At 40.3% G+C, this 19,651-nt stretch overlaps 1 protein-coding gene across 3 annotated transcripts in view; it reads left to right on the top strand.

Moving 5' to 3' along the window:
- PITPNB (phosphatidylinositol transfer protein beta) overlaps positions 1–18,536 on the top strand; it is a gene marked incomplete at both ends in the record, with an annotated part of 59,401 nt that extends 40,865 nt beyond the window's left edge. For 2 of the 3 annotated variants that reach the window (XM_079718081.1, XM_079718080.1), the window contains 3 exons: positions 11,791–11,901; positions 13,698–13,820; positions 18,486–18,536. In XM_079718081.1, coding sequence (XP_079574207.1) covers positions 11,791–11,901; positions 13,698–13,820; positions 18,486–18,536 — 285 coding nt within the window. Of the gene's footprint in view, positions 1–11,790; positions 11,902–13,697; positions 13,821–17,203; positions 17,252–18,485 lie in introns of those variants that run through there. The other variant, XM_079718082.1, reaches the window with a different exon arrangement.
- Positions 18,537–19,651: the final 1,115 nt, after the last annotated feature.

Raw genomic sequence — 19,651 nt, 5'->3', positions numbered from 1 at the left:
TGATATATGTCACTTAAAAAAAAAATTAAGGAACAAGTTCAGTATGCATGTTCTAAATTTACTCTCATGGATTAAAAAAAAAAAATTCCCCACCCCTTTCAAGATTTCTCACTGTGAACTTTAGAACTCACCCTGAGTCAGAGGAGAAGCCTTTCTCTGAGATTTAACACTGGCCTTAAAAGAGAGTGCTATGCTAGAGCAGACAGGTGTCTGCTTCTAAGGTTGCCATATCTTCTCAAAGGCCTTCTGGCCCCAATAAGTACCAGCTCTTTAGCTGATGATACTTTTCAGGGAATAGAGGGCCATGAAATTGAGACTTGGAGGTGGATTAAATATTGAATTTTCTTCAAATTGTCAATTTTTCAGGTATAAACTTGAAAAGGTGATGCTATATTATGTGGTGGGCTGTTGTGTCTGGGTGCACATCTTTCCTGTAGGACCTCCTAACCAGTTTTATAACAGGCAGCAAGGGTAGTTTGACACTATGACTTTTACCTGATTTCCAACCTTTAGGAACTTGGAATATGAGTTTTACTGCTTTTTTATTTATGATTTTTACCTTTTTAACTAACATTGCTTTGTCTTTTATTATCCATTAATGGTTACTTAAAATTCTAGAATAGGTTTTGTTTTTAGAAATTGTGAAATTTTGCATTTTTTCAGGTTGCAGTATAGCAAATTATTGCCTCATTTTGTGTGTGTGCACATGTGTGTGCATATGTGTGTGTGTGTGTGGTGAGGGGGTTAAACAATAGCTTACTTCTCAGGGAGAGTGCTGGCTGGTAGTAATACCATTCTACCTATTTGCCTGTCGGTTGTTGACTTAAGCCAAAAGATAGTAGGTGCAGCTACTCTCATAAGTTGGGTTACTGTTTAACTGAATTTCAGTGAGTTACTGTGATCTCAGAAATAACTCAGGTAGTCAAGAGTACGTCAGAGGAGAAGTCTTCCTCTGAGATTTAACACTGGCCTTAAAAGCATCGCTTACTGCTGAGATAGAAACTAAAGAGTAAGAAGGATTGACTAGCTGATGATACAACATATAGAAAAACAGGAACCTGTGCACTGACTTGCTCTTATCAGCATCTCCTGCAGCTGTTCAGCAGGCCCTATTTGCCTGGCACCAAAGGGAGCACCAGGGAAGGATAATAGTTGAAGGTTTCTGTACTTCTGAAGTATGAGAATAGGGAAGAAATACATGGTACTTAAGGCAAAAAGGAAGAAGAAACCCGGTTCTGGACCCACTCACCCAGGATCGTATAGAAGAATGCTCCAGTCTAAGTGCTGCCTGGTGGTTCCTCTGCCGCTCCAGAGGCCCTCCATGCCCCTCAGCGGAGACTCACCTTACCAGCACACATTCCAAAGGGTAGTCACAGCTAAGTGCACACCCCGTGATCGCTTTGAAACTTTCCCTTACTTATCCCACAGTGATATTTTCCTTCTGAATCATTGCAGTATTTAATGCTTGTCTGCACCAGACTGGATGAGGGAAAAGAAGCTTTTTTTTGGTGCCAGGCATTAGACAAGGTTGTATTTAATCTTCACAACCTTCCTGTGGGGTAAATACAGCTGCTTCACTTTATAGATTAGAAACTTGGCCAGAGAAACATGAATAATAGTTACAGGAGAAACGTCTGCCATTTCTGTAGCACCTGATTCAGTGCTAGTCACAGAGATGTGTAAAGGATGGAGACATAGCAGATTCTGGCTCTTAATCCAGAGACCCCGGCTCACCAATCTGCACCGTTTTGCCCTCCTGCATCATGGCAGTTGTGTGGCTCTCTTATTCATGGTATTTTCCAGAATTTGATACTTCTCTTAATACCTGTCATACGTTTCCAGTGGTCAGGGAATCTGTTAGGTGACAGTGGCACTAAGGGAGATCCATTAAAAACCCATCGTGAATCTATCACAAGTTGTGACTTAAATAACTTAACCCTAACTCTGAACCTCGGTTTCCACACCTCTAAAATGGGAATGATATTAGTAACTGCCTCAGGTTTGTGTGAGGACTAAATAATGAATGTTATAATCCCAGCAGAGAGGAAGTGCACAATAAATGGTAGCTTTTATCATTGTTGTCATGCTTTTGTCTTTGGAAATAAAAATCCTCTATCATCTCCTGGGGTTAATGAGGTCAGTGAATATGCTACGCTATTTATGACACAGTTATTCCTTTTCTTTGTCTAGTGTCCAGGGTTCCCTTGGTTCTTGTGTCTGGGGACTGTCGAACGTGTCCTGGTTCACCTGTCCTTACCCCTCGTGGTTATGAATGCTTAATGAGTGCTTGACTCGGGTCAGCCATAAAGCAGAGGCCACACAGTTTAGAGAGCCTTTGCTAGCAGGGGATCACGGGATTGCCAGGGAATAGATTTTCATATTACCTGTATGTATTAGGAGTACAGACTTTTTTTTAGTTTATGGTATGATACATACTTTAAAATTTTTTTTAAAACTACAAACCCAGAGGTGCAGACCTTAGTTGTATACGTATTCATTTTCCCTCTAAAAAAAGAATTTTTTAAATCTGAGCATGTGAATTATATTTTGTTATTTAGGGTTCAACACTTAAGATTAAATGACTCTGCATAGTAATAGGAGAGTGATTTATGACCTATAAAGATTTTGGCTTCAAGGCAAAATTGTGCATTTCTCATGGACGTAAATGTCTTCTGTGTAGCACCACACATGCATGTGTGTGTGTGTGTGCATGTGTCCATGTTTTGGTTCATTTTATGTTTCGGGGGTTGTGATGTTGGTATGACTACCAATACCAATGGTTTACCCATTTGCATGTGGATTCCTTTAGCTCTCCAGTTTGCCTTCTCTGATGAGGTGAGGAGCTGTCATTTTAACCAACTGAAACAACACTTTTGAAGATTATGGCAAGGTCTCATTTTTTTCTTCATTTAATCCAGATGCCTCATGAAGACTTCAGCCTCTGTGTCTACACATATATGATAGTTAATAATTAGGCCTGTAAAGGTCTTTGTAAGAGGCTTTGCCGAAGCATCTGCAGAGCCCTTACAGTGCTTGACATGTTTCAGAAGACTCAGTGGTGTCTGAACATTGGGGTATTAGGGGATCAGGTCGAGTAAAGAAGTTGATGCAGAAATTGTGGTGGCTTTTATATTATCTTTTTATATATCTTTATATAAATATTCTCTTTCTAATCATAAAGACATGTGCAGTTAGTCTTCTATGTCAGTTAATTCGATTCTATGTAAAAGCTCTGGCAGTTGGAGCTTGGTCTTGCAGAGCAGTTTGTTGTACAGTTCACCTGCGCAGCCACGCTTTAGATTCCTTTGGACTTACCGCAGAGGCTGTTCTGGATTCTCCAAGCCGGTGGAGGGCAGCCATCTCTGGGTTATGGGGATGCTGATTTGTTTCCTGCTGTGCTGCCAAGACTCCTTTCTCTTCTCCCCCCACACCTGTGAAAAGAAGGCAGTTTTGGTTGTCTGTGGCCTAAAGTAGAGATACCACAAGGTTCTGTTGGCTGGGGATGGGAAGAAGGGAAGTAGGGGATGAGGGAGAATTTGAAACCCCTCTGTGGAAATCTCTTCGAGGTAGAGACCGGCAGGAAAGCAGCCCAGATCATCCATCCTCGTCCTCTAGAGGCTAATGAGCACTGTCTCTTACTGAGCCGCCCAAGGAGGAAGGCTGAGGGCGCTCTCCTGTGTCTTCATCTAGACCTGGCTCTGAGTCCAGGAGGGATGTGAAGGCATTTTAAACGTGCTCCCTCCCTGTAATCTCACATTTGAAACCCATAGTGGGTGGTATAAAGAGGCTTAATAATTAGTTTCTAGTTGACCACACTGTGGCTTATGTATACTAAAGCAGACCTTAGAACATGGCTCATTTTTTTTGAGTACTTGGTTTGGCAACTAGGTTTTTAATTCAGTATAAAAAATAGGCATTTTGCCCTTAGTATGTATCAATTATGCAACTCCTAAGAGGACACCAAAAAAGCCGTTCTGTGTCTTCCAGAAGCTAAGTGCCCCAGGAGCGGTACATGTTTAGTTCTAGCTTTATCTCGGGTACCGAATGCCTCTGTTCTCAGGCAGAGCCCAAGGACTAGGCGTGGACGGATGGTATGTCTCACTCAGGTTCAAGGAGTGATTTGACAGGATGGGCCTCTTGTGGAGTGTCCTCCTGACACTGTCAGGGCCATAAAGTTTTCTTCATGAGTTTCACTTGAAGTGTGAATTTGTGATTTCAGTTGTACCTGGTGTCACTCCTGGAAGTAATTGGACACAGGCATGAAGCACATGCTTAGTAAAGTTCTGATTAGTAAAATGAGTGTGAGCTACAAAAATACTAAATTTGGAGGCATGGAAAATGTGACTGATCATTCTCTCACAGGCAGTAAGTAAGCTTTACTGTCTATTTTTGTGAAATTAGTTTAACCTACGATTAGTTTAATCTTTTGAACTTTATCTCACATTTACTTCTTCCATTTAACAGTTAGCATTTGCCCAACCAGTTAGGAATCTCCTGCCCTGAACCCTTCCGAGTCCTTTGCTGATGACCTGCTCATGGAGCTTGGTGTGTCCTGCGTCAGGTGGCGGTTCACGGGTTCATGCTCCCTTCCTTCCCCCACCTCCTCATCCCCCCCGTCACTCTCCGAACTCTCAGCCGTAGGCTCTGTGTCCGGCTCACTTGATATGTGCAGTGCTGAGCACGGGGTTTGCTCATAGTAGATATTTACAGATACTTAGTAAGTATTCGCTGAATTCAAGTTAACTATCTTAAACCAAATAAAAATCAGTGTTGGACTTGCCATGTACTTACAGAGAATATAATGTCCAGTGTTGGTCTGTCCAAATGGCTTCCAAAATCTAAACCAAATTGAGGGAATGGCTGTGAATTGTAGCATCAGGCTTTGCTTGAAATTTCGGTACGCACACTCCACATACATTCTGTAATCTTGTGTTGATATTTACTGATGGGTGCACTGGTAACAGCCCCAGCAGTGCATTTATTTTTAACTTTCTTAGTGAAATCTGGGTTGGAAACTTAACATTATGAAATCAGCAGCTGAAATTGAGCGTTCAGATTGCCTAAAATTGAAAAATTGAAATATGAAGGGAGCCTTATAAAAACTGCTGTGTCCTTGCAAAATATTAACGCTGGTTAGATGTAGCTTATACCTATTCTGTCTTTATCCCAACACATTTTAAATAGGAAAAAGTGTATGTGCAGTTGACATGTAGGATGAAGCTGTGAGAGGACTACATTTTTAGGAAATGAGTTTGAAGAATGCCTTTGGGTGGTTTTTTTCCCCCCTCTTTTGCATTTGTATGTATTTGTTTGTCACAGATATGAGGAAGTAGTTCTTGTGGAGAGCATGGGCTGATTGCTCACCATTCCAATTAAACACCCTGCGTTTTGTTTAGTTACGTTGTGTGGCTTCAGTATACATTACTCTCCCTTAGGCCTCATCCACATACCTCAGAGTAACCTAATATGTGTCGTTAAATTAAAAACATGATTTGAGCTTAGGGGTTTCATTTATAGTTAGAAAAGTGAAACGTAAGGAATTCAGTGAATACACAAACTATTTAAATACAATTTTGGAAACATTTCACAGCGAGCTAGTATTACAGATGAAATTTAAATCGTGTAGAGATGGGTGATCATTTTGGGTTCTTATGTTAGCCCATGACTTTATTTTTTATAGAACTTCTGATTCTTATCTTTTGGTGACCAACCGTTCTTTACCTTTTATTTTCAATTGTTTTTAAAATTTTTCATGCTATAATCTGTATAAAACTTGTATTTTCATTAGCAGAATAATTTTATTTACTGCTACATTAGGTTAGGAAGTGTTAGGTTTGGGCTGGATTGGAATTAGGTGTGAATGATCTGAATTCAGATTTTGCCTTTATTTGCTTTGGGGTTATTTTTTCAAATGATGAAGGAGGAAAGAATCAGAAAACATTTGTATTGTTTAAGGCCAAAGAGGAAACTTTGCTTTGCGCCAGCAGCGAGCCCCCTGAAGCCTGGGCAGACAAGCTGAAAGTCCTTTGGGCCCTCTGGATTCTAAAACACTGCTCTGAATGTGGGGTCGCAAATACTTGTCCCATTGAGATTTTTCACATTTTTTTAAAGGTTACACATTTTTTCACAAGACTACTTCTGATAACTGTCTCTGAAGCTGATAATACTTTACATGTATACCTTGTTTTTGCTTTAGAAGTTTAAGATGAGGAAAAATTAAATGTGGGCTGAACTAAAGTTACGTATTAAAGATCTTAATTCAGCTTTTAGCTTGATTCTGTTTAGCTTTGATTTATGAAACATCAAAAAGAAAAGAAGCAGGAAAATATTTAGATTGTTTATAGTCAAAGATGAATGATTTAAAATAGTACCCAGATAATTTAGGGCAAAGTAAATCTTTGTCCTAAAATACTCAGCTGAAGGCAAAAACTTTCTTAGAGTCTGTTTTTCAAGCGTGTTAATTTTTTTTTTCTGATTATAAAATAATACATATTTATGAAGTTTTGAAAATAAAAGTCAGTTGTAGTCTCAGCATTACCGCTATTTGTTATATTTCTTAATTCACATAGTTTATTTTGCTGTAGATATTTATATTATACATAGATACCTATTTATATTCGTATTATGATTTTTTTTCTTCACATTCTTTGAAAAGATGGTTTTTAATGGCTGTATTCATAGTAGCCGATTGACTGGAAGAACTATGAGGTATTTCACCAACTCTCTTTCAGTGGGTGTTGAGTTTAGTAAGTCCAAGGTTTCGCTGTAATCTACAGTGTTATTTTCTTACCTGATGAATTGGGATACATTTCTGAAAGTGGAATTATCAGGTTAAAGGGTATATGGTATATATAGGATACGAGCAGCTTTAAAACTTTTTAATTACGTAGTGTCAGACCCCACCCCAGAAAGATTATGCCAAAAGGATTATTTTACCTTTTATTTACCACATGTAGTCAAGTTTACTATTTTCTGTGTCATCATTAAAGAGACTTTTATTTATTTGTTTGTTTATTTATTTATGGCTGTGTCGGGTCTTCGTTGCTGTGTGCGGGCTTTCTCCAGTTGTGGCGAGCGGGGGCTACTCTTTGTTGCGGTGCGTGGGCTTCTCAGTGCGATGGCTTTTCTTGTTGCAGAGCATGGGCTGTAGGCGCGCGGGCTTCAGTAGTTGTGGCACATGGGCTCAGTAGTTGTGGCTCGTGGGCCCTAGAGCGCAGGCCTAGTAGTTGTGGCGCATGGGCTCAGTTGCTCTGCGGCATGTGGGATCCTCCTGGACCAGGGATCGAACTGGCATCTCCTGCTTTGGCAGGCTGAATCTCAACCACTGCACCACCAGGGAAGTCCCAAAAGAGACTTTTAAAGCTATTTTCTTAATTTAGTCACTAGTTTAAGACCATAGCACAGATTAAGAGGTGAATTGCATAAGTCATTTTTAGAATTGGATGAGACCTTAAATATCACACACATATTAATAATGATAGCTGATGAAAAATATATAGCTTCTATGTTCTCATCTTTCTCCTGGGGATCTTTGAGATTATGTTTCTGTAAGTCACCTTCTGTACCTCACACTAGAGTATTGATACTGTGGAGAATTAGGCCAAGAAATAAAGGCAGCAGGCTGTTTGTTCACTTGTTACATTTTTTTAATTGGTTTACATATTCTTCCCTGCACTTTTTTTTTTTTAATAATTGTAAATTGGATGGAAAAGAAAAATCAAATTGAGACTGAATGTACATTTTAGATCCATGGAAGATAGCTCGGTGAACTGGTTCTTGTTGTCCCATCACTTATAGTTTTTAAACTAAGTGCTATAGACCAGTGTTACTTTGTAAATTACCAGTAGTACTTTAATTGGCTTGAGCAGCCTGCCAAAGTCACTAGAAAGAATGTGAGAAACAAACTTGGGTAATTATTGAAGTCACGTGTGTGTGCTTTGTTCTTGGAGCCCCAGTTTGGTATAGGCATGTGTGTATTAAATTTAGCTTACTCTTTAATTAGAACCATGCTTCATCCTGCTGTTTTTATAAAATGGTGGGGAAATTCTGAAGAGTTGGTGTTTTAGAAACACCCAGGGTTTTCATTTAGCACAAGGTGTCCAATGATTTGGAGTTTGAGAAGGAAGCTCTCAGTAGCCCGTAATTAATAGGACCTTGGAATGTTCCATCTGGAAGGTATCTTAGGACTAATCAGTGGTGCATCAGAGGTTCTCAGTCAAGAGGAAATTTCAGCCTGAGTAGGTGGGCAGGAGGTTATTTTGTTAAGCCTAAGCATATTATAGAATAAAATGCAAAATTATAGGAAGTTGTAAGACAAGCCATCGAATGTCAGGGACATGAGCTTACCCCCTGCAGCCCTGGGCCAACCCCGACCCTCACACTCAACTCCTTCACCCCTGCTTTTAGTGGCACGTCAGTGGAAGATGAAAAGCTCTAGTGGAGCCCATCCTTTGCTTTTACTGACAGAGAAGTTAAGGCCTGGGGAGGTAAAGGATCCTGCCCACGTTACATGGGAAGTTACTTTGCATAATGGGAACTGCAACCCAAGTCCCCTTACTCTGAGTCTAGCACTACCGTTTGGCAGGTGTACCTCACAGTTTTAAGTGCCTTATTCTACATACACCCAAATTGTATTTCATGTGAAAGTTTCATGTCAGTGACACTCATTGGATGAGAGAGTACCTCCACTCTGGCTCTCTGCTTATTGAAAAAATGATCTGTAAAAGACCAACCTTGTCATTATTTCAACAAGGCTGGGTACTGAGAAGCTCGCTACATCCTGGGGAAGGCTGTGGACTGCTCTTAGAGACACCAGAGCCCAGCTTAAGTGCTGGGTCTGCAGGTCAGGGACGGGAGGGGGAGTTACAAATATGTGATTTTAGTCTGGGGCCACAGTGTCCACAACAGAGGTGTGTCCCTTCTGATAGGGATTGTTGGTACAAGGATAGTGGTTTCATCATTTTTATACATAGTCACTCTCCTCTCTACCAACCACATGTGTGTCCTCTCATACCACCTAGCACAAATTGGATTGTAAATGGTACCCACTTAATACTTGCTGAATTAAACTTGTTCATAAAGTATGGGTATGTGTGTGTGCGCACATGTGCACACGTACACATCCATGCTGAATTTTCACATTGGTACTCTTGTTTAATGGGAAGGAAATTGGAAAACTAGAGCTGAGCTAGCCAAGTCCTTCTGTTGCCATAGAACTCACCTACAGAAGGACAGTTTGCTGTATGTAATGTTTGTATTTAAATGCTTGTGGTGTTGCCTCATTGATTTAATCCATGTACCAGGTCATTATTCAGAAGATGAAATGTTATTACAGAAGACATTTTCTGAGAAAAGTTGATCAGTCATGCGGGACTCTACAGAACTTTGAGTCCTATTAATAATACCAAAATAGAATTTTTTCATATATTGTATCATAGAATTCACTTGACACTGGAACATTATTGAGGGTTTGGGGGGAAAATGTGGTCTGGTTGCTATGATTGTGTAAATGAAGAATAATCGTGAGGTTTTAGAATAAGACCTAGAAGTTCATCATTTTAAAATTTTATGTACGTGTGGCTGAATCGAAGTAATATTTGTTCACACACAACGAACTTACTGAAAGTGGGGTGTGTGTATGAGTGCAAGCTGACAAGAAGTGATAGTGGCACACAGTGTGACTGATGCCAGCACTGCAATTTGAGTGCTGTGTGAAGCTAAGAACAGTGGTGAAAAAGGGAAGAACGCTTGTAAAAGGCTGCTTAATCTTTTCACTCTGTAACTTAGTTTTTACAAAAAGGGTCCCCGTAACTTTCTACTCTTTTGAGAAACTTTATTTTAAAATTGTTTTGCAAATTCAAGGTGGTAGGTACAACTCTATGAAAGAATAAGGGAGGGAGAACTAATCTGTTTTAAGCTCCGAGTCCTACCAACTAAGCACGGAGCATACTCTGCCTTATTTAGTCTTTACAACAGTCCTGAGACATAGCTTTCTTCTTGGAATTACACCAGAACTGGGGCTGAGAGTTTACTGGATGGCCCTTTCCCTAGACCACACCTGCAGTTTGCCTCTGCCACCTGGGATTCTTTGAACCATACCTGCCTTCCATGCTAGACTGGGAGCTCCAGAGGCAGGACGATGGCTGCCTTTGCTCTGGGCCCGTCCCAGGCTCTCTCCTCGGTCAGCTCGGGAGTGGATCGGTCTCCCGCATATACCACCTTGGGAGAACAGTGGTGCTAAGTGGGTCCGTGGTGAAGACACTGATGTGTGCCGTGAGCTCCTGGTTCACCCCTCCCACACCACTCACCCCTCTCCCCCAAGTAAACATGCTAGTATATTGTGCTTAGTAGGACAGTAGCCTGCACTAAGTTTCACAGAAATCATCAGCAATACTATAGCTTGCAATCCCCCCCAACCCAGTTTTTATAATGAAAAATTTCAGAGGCAGCCATAAAACCCGTAGAACAGTAAACACCTCCACCTAGACTGGACCGTTGTTAGCACTTTGTCGTATTTGTTTTTTCCCTCCTCTTCTCCCTTTTCTGCCTCCTCTCTCTCCTCCTCTCTACCTACCTACCTATTTATTTATTTATTTATTTATTTATTCATGCATGCGTGCATGCAGAACCTAAAAATCCAGAGTAAGTTTCTATACTCTGGGCCTAGGGTGACATGTTTTGAGGATCCAAATTCTAATTGCTTTTTCATGTTTTCTTATGAAAGTAAATTGCGAACATTTTTTTCTGTTTTTTCTGTCCATATAGTCCCCCATCTCTCTCCCTTGCTCTTTTTTTTTTTTTTAATAGTTTTCCTTTTTTACCCTAACTCTTGATTTGATTCCCTACTACATTTAAACTATGAGGTGTAATCATTTATGGAAGTTAAAGTCCAGATGTATGGAATTTGCCTTCAAATACTTGATAGTTATAGATCACTTTTGCTGCTACATCCCTTTAAATGTCCCCCCTTTCGGTTGAAAAATACCTCAGTTAATAAACAGTGCCCCAGACTTCCCTGGTGGTGCAGTGGTTAAGAACCTGCCTGCCAATGCAGGGGACACGGGTTCGAGCCCTGGTCTGGGAAGATCCCACATGCTGCGGAGCAACTACGCCTGTGCACCACAACTACTGAGCCTGCGCTCTAGAGCCCGTGAGCCACAACTACTGAAGCCCACGCACCTAGAGCCCGTGCTCTGCAACAAGAGAAGCCACTGCAATGAGAAGCCTGTGCACCGCAACGAAGAGTAGCCCCTGCTCACTGCAACTAGAGAAAGCCTGCGCAGAATGAAGACCCAACACAGCCAAAAATTTAAAAATAAATTAATTTAAAAAAACACACAAAAAACAGTGCCCCTCCACTTGCCAGTGTTTGAAGGCAAGACGATGACTAATCTTCCTCATGGTTTTTTTATTGAGGCTCAATAAAATGGATGAGACCTCACCACATCCACGGTGGGAGTGCGATAATGGTGTTATGAGAACCTTTACGTATTAAAGGCTCACTATTGATATGAACTGAATTGAATTTGGTGTTTAATGTGAAATATGAATAGTGTAATTTGAGGCGGAGCACTGCGCCTATTAAATTGTAGAGCCAGGAAGTAACTTGGTCTGTGGAAGGAGGGTTTGCAGCAGGGGAATACTGCTGCTTTTGCTAAAATGATTTCAAATTTCCAAATACCTGAATTAAACACATATGAGATTGTAATTTTCTTCATGTACGTCTGTGATGTTGTTACGCAACAGTCAATTTTAAGTCACGATTGCCCATTTTCAATTTTCCTCATGCAGAAGGAGCTGGCAAGCAACCCTGACTGTCCTCAGATGTGTGCCTATAAGCTGGTGACCATCAAATTCAAGTGGTGGGGACTGCAAAGCAAAGTAGAAAACTTCATTCAGAAGGTAAAGTCTGTTCAGAGGGTGGTGACTTAAATTTAGGTTAAGAGTTGAAGTAGCTATTAATGGTATATTTTCTCTTTTGCCACTTTTTCCTTCTTGTTTAGGTGAAATTATTGCCCCTCTGTGTAATTCCTCTCTGCCCTCCTTTTTCTGCCTACAAACAGCAAAAACAGATGCCAGCAGAGGTTTTAAGGGGCTTTCTTTGGAGAAAAGCACAGCGGTTTTTGGTGCAAAGTGCTTTCCTGATGGTTTGCCCAGCTGTTCTGTAGAGCGCCCTTTCCACGTCCAGCATGTCTCCAAGGGGACCTGGGGTCCTGGCACTGGCTGGAGGGAGAGGCCACGCCTTGATGTTGAGGCTCCTCTGTCCCAGTTCAGCTGATAGCCCCTGCACACAGGTCTCTCCTGACACACACTTTCTGTGCCCTGTGCCTTCTTCAGAGATCCTCACTGAGAATAGTTACGCTGAACCTAGGGTGACATAATCTGAGGATCCAAATTCTAATTACCTCTTTTTTATGTCTTCTTTATTCAACTGAAAGTAACACAAGTATTTTGATGTAGAAAGAGGGGAGAATTGCAGTTGCATAGAAACACATGGTTGTAAACGTGTGAGGAACATGGAAAGTTTCTTTGGTATTTAATTTTCCTATAGGGTGAATAGTTCATTCCATTATCATTATATAGAGGCCCCCGTTATATCTCTGAACTTCCCACAACTAGTTGCATCTGAGTTTTACTGTAACTTTTCTACTTTTAAACTGTAACTGCTCTAACTTTTTTTTTAAAAAGTATCTTATACCTATAGCTGATTCACTTTGTTATACAGCAGAAACTAACACAACATTGTAAAGCAATTATACTCCAATAAAGATGTTTAAAAAAAAATGGATCTTAAAGTGCTGGAAACTTTCATTATTCTTGGGCCTGCTTGCCGTTGGCCACAGTAGGCACTCTGTAAATATTGGCTTCTTTTCTTCCTCTTGGATCACAATAATAGATTAATAATCCAGTTCTGATAAATAGAAGGTACACATGTAATTGATGAAGTCCATCCTGTTCATGGAAAAAAAAAATTTAAGTCGATTGTCCAAACATACTAAAGTATTATTCACTGTTCATTGCACTTTTCTCGCTTCTTGGGAAAGTATAGTAAAACTTAAATAATCCAGTAATTAAAGCCACTAATTATATATGTTAAAGCCACTAAATATATATATATATGTGTGTGTGTGTGTGTGTGTGTATATATATGTGTGTGTGTGTGTGTGTGTACCTAGTAACAATAGAGCAGAAAAATTAATGGAGAGTATATAAGAGTTCTTAATTTAATAAAACACTTTATTCTAAAGAACCCAGGACTATCTTCTTTAGGTACATGTTGTATTCTACCTCACAATATTTCTTTGAATTGCAGAGAAGTTAAGAATGACAGTGTATGGTTTTATAGCAGAAGAAATTGAGTTGACCTTTAGTCACTGACATTAGAAAAAGGTAAAAATAAGTCGGGTCCAGCAGGAGTTTGTGTTGGATCAGAATGCCCACCACATTTGTTTTCAGTTTCTGGTAAATCATTCTGCTTTTGCAAGGACTGTTTCACATTTCAAAGGGAGATTTTTCTTTTTATTTTGTTTTACAAAATGTTAATAGGACGGAATTAAGATTTTCACTAATTGAAATAGTGGTCTTTGCCAAACCAAGAATATGTAGATTTCATGGGTTAATTGGGGCATATAAAGTTAATATGTTATAAATGTTAGAGTTTTGCCGTCTTATAATCATTTTCTTCTTTGTTTTAAAAGCAAGAAAAAAGGATATTTACAAACTTTCATCGCCAGCTTTTTTGTTGGATTGACAAGTGGATTGATCTGACAATGGAAGACATTAGGAGAATGGAAGATGAAACTCAGAAAGAACTAGAAACAGTAAGACTTCCCATTCTGGGGAAATTCTCTAATTTCCCCTTTCTAAAACTGTGTGCTTAATAAGTATAGACTTAAAATTAGGAAAATTGTTATTGAAAGCCATTTCTTAATCTCTGTATCCTCAAAATCAAAATCCAGTTTCTCAGACACTAATATCCTTTTATTCCGATTTCTCTTTTGTTAGGCATCTTTCGTGAAAGTAAACTAGAACTTTGTTGATCCAGAATTTGTTACGTGTAAAATGTTCAGCGGTCTTGTATTCTTTTTCACGCATTGGTTGTCCATGCTGGTGCCTGGTTCGCAGTCCTTTTAGGCATTCACTTTATCAGGCCAAGTTGCCTTTGTCATTTTGTTATCGCAGTAAGTTATTAATGCTAGCACAGTAAGTCCTAGTTCCCTATTCTGTAGATAAGGCAAGGCTAGTAGTATTGTCATTGATTGCAGAAGTGCCTCCTCCCATCCTACAACTAGCAGTGTCTCCTTATTTCTTACAAGCTTTAGGCAGAAGTTCAGGTGATCCTTGGGCTGGAGGTCTGCGTGCCGTTTCTCAAAGTTAAGCCCACCCCAGCTCCTCCTGCACCAGAGAGCCAGCCCTGCAGCTCAAGAGCACCCCCTTTCTCCCAGAGTGGTTTCTTCCCCGACTTACTCTTGCATGCGTCTGGTTTTGCTTTTGCTCTGAGCTGCGCTTCTTTTCTGTTGGAAGTAAGGCCCCACGGGGGAAGTAAACCCGAGGAATGTCCAGGGTAGGCTGTGGTTTCCATGCAGGCATCCAGAGTCCTGCCAGCAGTCCCAGTTTGGGAAGCCCCGTGGGCAGGCGGGAGTGTTTGACGAACGCCTGTGTGTGAGGCAGGAACTCCATTTAATCACAGGAGAATGGCAACAAATCAGGTTCTTTGGCACAGAAGGAAATCTATTTGTCTGGCACATAGCATTGTAAAGAATCTGTGTTTAAAATTGCTTACTTTTGGTGATTACAGCAGATCTGCTTCTAATTAGCTTTATACAAACCTTCTGAGAGGACTAGGACATATTTTCTTTATAAGGCAATAAAATGTTTTAACCTTATCTTATACATAAAGTAAACTTTAAGCAGCCTCCAGCTTATGAATGGATTTTGTTCCAAAAGTTTTTAAGTTCAGTTTTTGAGATTTGGAACACGTTCTCCCATAGTGACAACATTATAAATTGGGGTTTGGTTTGCAGGCCAGACAATAGAGGCTTCTCTGACCTCAATTTCTCATACTAATAGTATGGCTCTGAGTTCTAGATCTTGGGAGTAAGGTGATAGGATGGCAAGCATGGAAGACCATCCCTTACACCCTTATTTTTAGGCTGGACCCAGGCAAAATATTTAAACGGACAAGAGTAAGTCATGGGTACTTGCTACCTTCCTTCCAATGCCTCTCTCCCACTTTTGTCTTCCCTTTCTCAAGAGTCAGGTTCCCTTCTCTGAGAAGCACCCCTCACCACCACCCAGTCTTAGTCCCTTTCCTCCTGCCTTGCCTGGTTTTGCTCCTTCCAGGTGCTCCAGGCTCCCGTAATAGCTGCCACCTCTGCCTCCAACCCCTCCGAGCAGCCGGCGTCAGCTGAACATCAAAAAGAAAGCAGCAGGATTACACACTCATTCTCACTAAGCTTATGGTATAGCCTTGGCATCTCCAAAAAACGATTTGCCAACACCAAGAAGAAACAGAAAATGGACTTATATTTATTGATTCGAACTCTCAGGAAGGAGGCTTTCATTTGGTTTTGATTTCTATGCTGAAGGCCCGTCCATAACACGAGGAAGAGTGGTGATGGCTGAAGGGGTAACGAATGGAGCCCTCCCTGGTTTGGGCTCTGGATCCCTCAGACCGAACTTGGCCGAGGCCTTGTCTTCCCCCAGGGGAGTGCTTACTTCCCTCACAACTTTTTAGTCTCAAGGTGCCTGAACACAGCGCCAATGGGAGAGCCCTGACAGGAGGTGGTGACTCTGGCTGCCACCTGTGGCAGAGGGCCTGCAGGCTCAGCTGCTTCTCCATGCACATCTGTTACTTGTGAGTTGGGAATCGCACTTGAAAAGAAGGTGTAAGAAGTGTTATACAGAAGCCCAGTTTATTAGAAAGCATCATTATTGTATCCACGTGGCTTAAACTGACAAATTCCCTCATAAAGTTGGTAGAAATCTGTCATTGGTTCAGGGTTGGGAATCCATGGCAGTTTCTTTGTTAAATATTTCAAAAATACTCCAAGTCAAATTGCAGGGTTAAATGCTGATCATCTTAATGTTAAACCCCATTTATTTTGTTCTAGGTCACTGGGGAGTGCTTTATTCCACATCCCATTGCTGCTGCTCTGAGTCCTAACAGTTGGTTTGTGAGCATCTCAATCTGGGCAGCATCATGCCCACAGGCCAAAATGCCTACCCAGAAAACACCTGCCTCCTGAAGAGGCTTAACATTTTCAAGTCCTCTTCACCACGGAGGAATTTCCCCTTTTCTTGAGGTCCTGTTTCCCTCACACCTGATGATAGAATTTGATGTGTTATATTCTCTTCTTAACTTGCAAATATCTGAAGAATTGGATTTCTTTCAAATGGGTTTTGGCCCTGGAGAGAAGGCGTAGCATCTCGAGAGGTTAGGCATGAGAGGAATGCCCCTGCCTGTAATCCTGCAGAGGCATACTGGGGTTAGGCCCAGCAACTGAAGGAGTACTTAGGGCAACCTTATGCCTGTGCTCAACTGGACCTTCAGGAGGGGTCGGGAGAGGGGGAAGGGTTGAGCTTCAGAAATGTGTTTATTACATGTGTTCCTTTTCTGTCCATTCTTTTCTAATTTTCTCACTGAGTTGTCTCTAGGCCGTTGTTATGAATGCCTGTCCTTTCTGATGCCTGTCCTTGTGTCCATTGTTTATCATATGTTGTTTCTGTGCTTGCTTGTTCTTCCTTTTGTCCTCCCTCTTTTTAATAAACTTCCTGTAAAGAACTCCTTTGAGGGACACTGGTCTCAGAAGCCAGAGGTGGCTACACCTCATGGCTTCCTGTCTGGTCCAGGGACTATGAAAAGGTGAACCAGACCATCGGGGCATTTTCTCACACTGTATTAGTGAACAGTTCATTTACCCTGGCTATCTTTGATAATTTCACATCATCAGTCTGCAGGCTTTTGTTTCCTAGATTCGAGAATAGATACATTTTTTGTGCTGTGGTAAGAAAAGCCTTTTGCAAGATTTACTTTAGATCTAGGTAACTAGAAGGGCCTCGGAACTTCATTTTTAACGTGGATATGCTTGTAAATAGGCAGCGGTCACTTCACAATCTCTTCTAGATCTTTTTTCTCCCCTTGCTTACTAACCCAATTTAGAGTCTGTGATTTCAGCAGCTCATGATTTTATTTTACGTTTAGATGCGTAAGAAGGGTTCCGTCCGAGGCACGTCGGCTGCTGATGTCTAGATGAGTCCCCTGTAGGGTCAGAGACAATATCAAACTGTGTAAGTGAAGACCTGGGTAAAAAGAATGTTTAAAAACCAATAATACCTTTTTGGTAATGGGTAGTTAACTTGCTGAGTGGAGACAACATATTAAGTACGGTTTAATTTTTAGAATGTAAGAGGTATATATTTCAGACCTTGACAGTGAACACCTGAGTTATTATTCTGTAAGAATTTTATCTGTGGAAGAGATTGAATTTAGTAATCCTAAGTTAGTTCTTAGTGTTACGGGTTAGAATCCAGCTGCCAAGTACACTTACTCATCATGCAGCACTGTCCTAGAAACCAGCTGAGTTTTCATCGATAGCCAGTTAATTGACCTATTTCTCACTAGGACCATTTGTGGTTAGTAAGGAAATACGTAAAAGCATTTAAAGTCAAAGATCCTTCATCCCATGCCATAAGGGCCAATCTCAATAATTCATTTTAGTAGACATTTTTTTGAATATCAGGAAGTCTTCCTTCATGTTGACTTTTCAGTTATCTTTACATTTAGCTTTAATATGTGTAAATACACTGCTTTTTGTTTACAGTGTAAAATATTTCTATGGTCTTATTTCTTTCACACAGATTTATATGCCTAGATAAGAGATTTTCCTAGAGGGGAAAAAAAGAACCTCAAAATCTACCCCACATATTGAAACCAGGATGAAAAACAAAAATCGGCAGTACACTGTCGTCATTTGTTAATATTGAGCTATGATGTTTATTGAGAAAAATGACAAGACAGAACACACTTCTTACCCCACTGTTTCTTGGCTGCCCCCTGACATGTGCTGCCTGCTCTTTAATTACTGAACACCGGAGAAACGAAATGTTCAGTCCTGAAGAAAAATACCAAATAAGAATGGATGAACTCTGCCAGGATTCCTCCAAAGCCCTTTTCTTAAAATTTAGTGTTCATTTACAATTTTTTTTAAATTTATTATTACTTTCATTAAGGTCTTCTGAGTTTCTGTGATTTATTTCTGCTTCTAATTTATTTTCCCTCTGATGAAACAAAACATTATGCCCTTAGTAAGACCAGAATCAAGAGATTAAATGTTAAAAATGCAGTAGTTGGGGTGCATTGTCTGCCAGAAGTTTTGTTACACTGAGGATTTTTTTCCTAGAGAATGTTTGTGACAAGCTGCGGTCTAACATTTTTTGCGTCTCTCTGTATTTTAACACATTGCACTGTCTCGCTTTCCTTACAGTTACGTAATCAAGGTCAAGTAAGGGGAACAAGTGCAGCCAGTGATGAGTGAAGAAGAATCTGACCATGTCTTGCAGTGTTGACGTTTCCCAGACGTGTGCTTGTGGTTATGTGCCCACAGGCACAGGTCCCAACCACGTGTGTATATATGTGTGTCTATCTGTAGCTGTATATAAAACGCATGTAGAGCTGCAGATCAAAATACACACACTAGTGTATATATGTACATACAAACATACTGAAGGGATTAGTACAATTTCTCCAAAGTACTGTACCTATCTTCAGCAAGAATGCAAAAGAAAATATTTTCAATATATATACCTGGAACAGATTTTAATAATTATCAGAGTAATACCATTAATGGACGAACTGACTGCAGTGTAATACTAGCTGGTATGTTTCATAAATGGCAAGTTGTGGACCAATATATATATATAGCCTTTTATTACTTTTCTGTTCTTTTAAATCAGTCTCTTATAAATTTTAATTTTAGTGCCATAATCAACAGACTCCCACAGAAAAATTTATTAGAAATCTTTTGGTATTCCAAGGAATTTGGAATGTAACTCTGAATGTATTTATAATCATTTATTTCTGGATTTTCATCATCATACAGCCAAACTGGATAATATCTATTAGTAAGTAGTAGAGTTACAGACCAGTTTTTACTTGTTTGCCCCAAGGAAAGGATCCTTTTAAAAAAAATTCCATTTTTTATTGGATTTTTGTATGTTGAATTTCAAGTATTTTTCTACATCAAGTCTAGCAAAAATGGAAATGACAGTCTGTGATTTATAACAAACACTATACAATTTTCAGGCTTCTGTTAGGCAAAGAAAGAAATTGATGAAGAAATTAATAGGATTGTAGGCTGTTTAGAAAAATTGGACGTACAGCACTTCCATGGAGTCTTGTTTCTGAAATGCCTGCTTTCTGAAATTACAGCTTGGAAACTATGCAAAGGATCTAGATTCCTCACAGCTTACACGGTAGAATATAGATAGTGATGACATTCTGCTCTTTTCATGTTGAAATATACTTTAAGGAGGAGATGCTGCCTTTGAGATAAGAAGAGGTTCAGAGGCAGCATGAGGCTTGTCTGCACATGGTTAGGAGGCCCTGCCAGGGGCCAGCGCAGTTCCACCCGTTGGGATGTGCTCTCAAGTA

The sequence above is a fragment of the Hyperoodon ampullatus genome (assembly GCF_949752795.1).
Source record: "Hyperoodon ampullatus genome assembly, chromosome: 13".
Taxonomy (NCBI): Eukaryota; Metazoa; Chordata; class Mammalia; order Artiodactyla; family Ziphiidae; genus Hyperoodon; species Hyperoodon ampullatus.
This window is presented reverse-complemented; position numbering and strand designations above follow the sequence as displayed.